The 3326-nt window shown below is 37.9% G+C and overlaps 1 protein-coding gene across 1 annotated transcript; it reads right to left on the reverse strand.

Annotated features, from left to right (window-relative positions):
* Nucleotides 1–1529: 1529 nt before the first annotated feature.
* On the reverse strand, nucleotides 1530–2468 carry LOC128060200 (olfactory receptor 481-like). Its single transcript, XM_052652543.1, has one exon. It carries the CDS (start codon nucleotides 2466–2468, stop codon nucleotides 1530–1532), a length of 939 nt encoding a protein of 312 aa, XP_052508503.1.
* Nucleotides 2469–3326: the final 858 nt, after the last annotated feature.

The raw sequence follows: 3326 nt of genomic DNA on the forward strand, positions 1-3326 counted from the left end.
AACCAAATATTAGGAAATCAAATCCAATGATAATAAGATGAATAAAAATCCAACCAAAGTTGGGTTTATTTCAGCAATTCTAGATTGCATCAATATTCATAAGTCAAAGTGGTACTTTCATGTCTGAATTAGAATGTACAAGGAAGGATATGAAAAACATTTAATCATATGGTAACAAGAAAAACCTCGAAGAAATGAAGATCATATTTATGTATTTGATGAACTAGGAGCAGAGGATTCAAGAAAGCCTTGATGAAATGACATCCATATAGGTGAGCAGATTGCACACCTAAGGACAAGGGCACAGTCTCTTCTGCCTTATAGAGACACTTTGAAGGGAAGAAAAGGCATTAGCCAATTCTTGATGACAGTATAAATCGTCTGCACAAATAGAAATTTAGAAGAAACCCAAATGTAGAAGTGGTAACAGAAGTCGTGGCAATAAACACCTTCTTGAGACATATTACAAAGAGGGATGGCAGGTATATTCTATGTCTGCATCAGCCGAGGGTCTTAATCTATAATTTTATGCTCTGAAAATGCCAACTAGCTTGCTAAAAGAAAGCTCCACTATGCCTTAACCCCCATTCCTGCCCGATACTCCCCAGTAGTTTTTCCTACTACTGGGCTTGTCTGCAAAGTTCAAGTCAAACTTTGCAAAACAAGCTTTGCGAATCAACCTTTGAGAAGTAGGAAAAACTTAAGGGAACTCTCAAAGGCTAAGCCTTCAGGATTTCTTTACTATCTGACTGAGTCTTCTGGTGGCAAAAGTGTAAAACGAATTCTTTTGGTCTGGCTTAGATTAGATGGGAATGAAGCTTTTCTAGACTTCAGCATCACTATTCCCAAAGAAAATGATAACCCCGTATAAGAGAAACCAAGTCTTCCATAGAAAGTAACCTGCACTGTCAACACCACCATCAGTTGCTTTTCTAGTTGAGTACATGATGCCTTTTCAGATGTTAATTTGTAAGATGACTTTTTAAACTGTATAATTTAACAGAAGAAAAAGAAACATCCTCTCATCAGACTCTCTAAATAATGAACAGAGAAGAGAAGAAGTAAAAATATATTCTCTAAATATCCTCATCCTGAAATATACACATTTCATTTGAACCTAGCAGATTTTCATGAAAATGCTGTACTCTGTGACTCCAGAAAATTATAAGTTAAAGTTGGCATTAATCAATGTTTGGGCATTTTATGTTTAAGATAGGTTTTCACATAAAATGATAAGACTAATGGACAACATAAACACTCATCATGTATGTTTTTTAATATTTATTTTTATTTATTTGGCTGGGTCTTAATTGCAGCATGCAGGATCTTTGATCTTCATTGCAGCATGCAGGATCTTTGATCTTCATTGCAGCATGCAGTATCTTTGGTTGCAGCATGTGGGATCATTCCCTAACCAGATCCTCCTGCACTGGGAGTGTGGAGTCTTAGCCACTGGTCACCAAAGAAGTCCCCATCAAAAGTTCTCGAACTTATTTTTTTGCCATTTCTGGATTCACATTGCATTTGTTTCAAAATGACTGATGTATTCTAGTCATCAGTTTTCTCATGGCCTCTTTCACTTCTTTGTTCCTCAGACTGTAGATCAGAGGGTTCAACATGGGGATCACCACTGTGTAGAAGACAGATACCACTTTGATATGGTCAGGTGAGTAGCTTGACTTTGGTATGACATAAACAAATGTGACTGTCCCATAAAACAAAGTGACTGCAGTGAGGTGGGAAGTGCAAGTAGAGAAGGCCTTGGACCTTCCTTCTGTAGAGCACATCTTCAGAACTGAGTGGAGGATGTATAGATATGAAACAATTATGGTAAACAGTGTGATTACAATTATTGACCCAGCTGAGATGGCAGGAGATATTTCAGCAACATAAACATGAGTACAAGAGAGCTTCAATAGTGGTGGCAGGTCACAGAAGAAATGGTTGATTTTATTTGGTCCACAGAAAGTCAGGCTCAGTAAACATCCAATAAATGATGACGCATTCACACATCCTCCCAGGTAGGAAGCAATCAGTAAGATGACGCAGACCGTGGGAGACATGTGTGTAGAGTATAGAAGTGGCGAACAGATGGCCACGTAGCGATCATAGGCCATGGCAGCCAAAAGGAAGCACTCAGCTGTTCCAAAGATAACATCAGAGCCAAGCTGGGCTATACAGCCAGCAACTGGAATGGTAGTTCTTACTTCTAGGAAACTCACAATCATAATAGGTGTGACTGATGAGGAGTAACCAATGTCCACAAAAGCCAGATGGCTGAGGAATAGATACATCGGGGTGTGAAGCTCAGGGCTTCTGTGAATTAATGTGATGATGCTGATATTGCCCAATATGGTAGCAACATAGATTCCTAGAAAAACCACAAAGAAGATGGAGCAAAGTGTAGGATGCTCTGTTAGCCCCAAAATAACGAATTCTGTCACCATTGTGTGGTTTCCAATCTCCATCTTACTTGGAATGATGCCTTTTGAAATGAAAATCAGTGGATATTAAATTAAATGGAATGATCTCATAATTTATATATTTACTTTACCAGCCAACCTATCAAAAAAGTCAGAACATTGATCTCAATTTAGTCTAATGCTTATACTTTACAAAATGTTCCCAAATATATTTACATGATTCACGATTTGAGAATATTAATGTACATTATCTTAAGTCCAAAGATACTCACAAAAGACCAATGGCTCAGATCAGAACACAGTGAGCACTCACATTTGTATCATTTGATCAAAGCAATGATGTTTGGAAATTCGATGAGAACCAGAGGTAAAACACAATCACTTTGCAGTATTTAACAATATCCATATTTTTATTATAATTATATTATAGTATAATTAATATAATGTAATATTGTTAAAACAATATCTGTTTCTTGGTCACATCGGTCACTCTCCAGCCCCAACACAGGTGAGACTGAACAGTACGTGCCAATGCATAATGGAAGGAAATGCCCTGTTTCTCTTCTGAATCAAATTAAATTACCAGTGGATCAGTCTCTCTTTCTCTTCCATTAAGAGATGTATTAAGTGATGTATTAGCATAATACATTTTGAAGGAGGTCACCATTAACTTCATTACCTCCACCATGGTTTGGTCTCAGGCCAAATAACAGGGAGGGAACACAGCCCTGCCCATCAACAGAAAATTGGATTATAGATTTATTCAGCATGGCCCTGCCCATCAGAACAAGAACCAGTCTCCCCCACAGTCAGTCTCTCCCATCAGGAAGCTTCCATAAACCTTCTATCCTAATCCCTCAGAAGACAGACAGAATGAAAACCACAACCACATAAAACTAATCA

This window comes from Budorcas taxicolor, chromosome 15 (assembly GCF_023091745.1).
Source record: "Budorcas taxicolor isolate Tak-1 chromosome 15, Takin1.1, whole genome shotgun sequence".
Classification (NCBI taxonomy): domain Eukaryota; kingdom Metazoa; phylum Chordata; class Mammalia; order Artiodactyla; family Bovidae; genus Budorcas; species Budorcas taxicolor.

Excerpts from the sequence above, each read along its gene's own strand:
- LOC128060200 (XM_052652543.1), bottom strand. The coding sequence starts at position 2,468 with ATGGAGATTGGAAACCACACAATGGTGACAGAATTCGTTATTTTGGGG.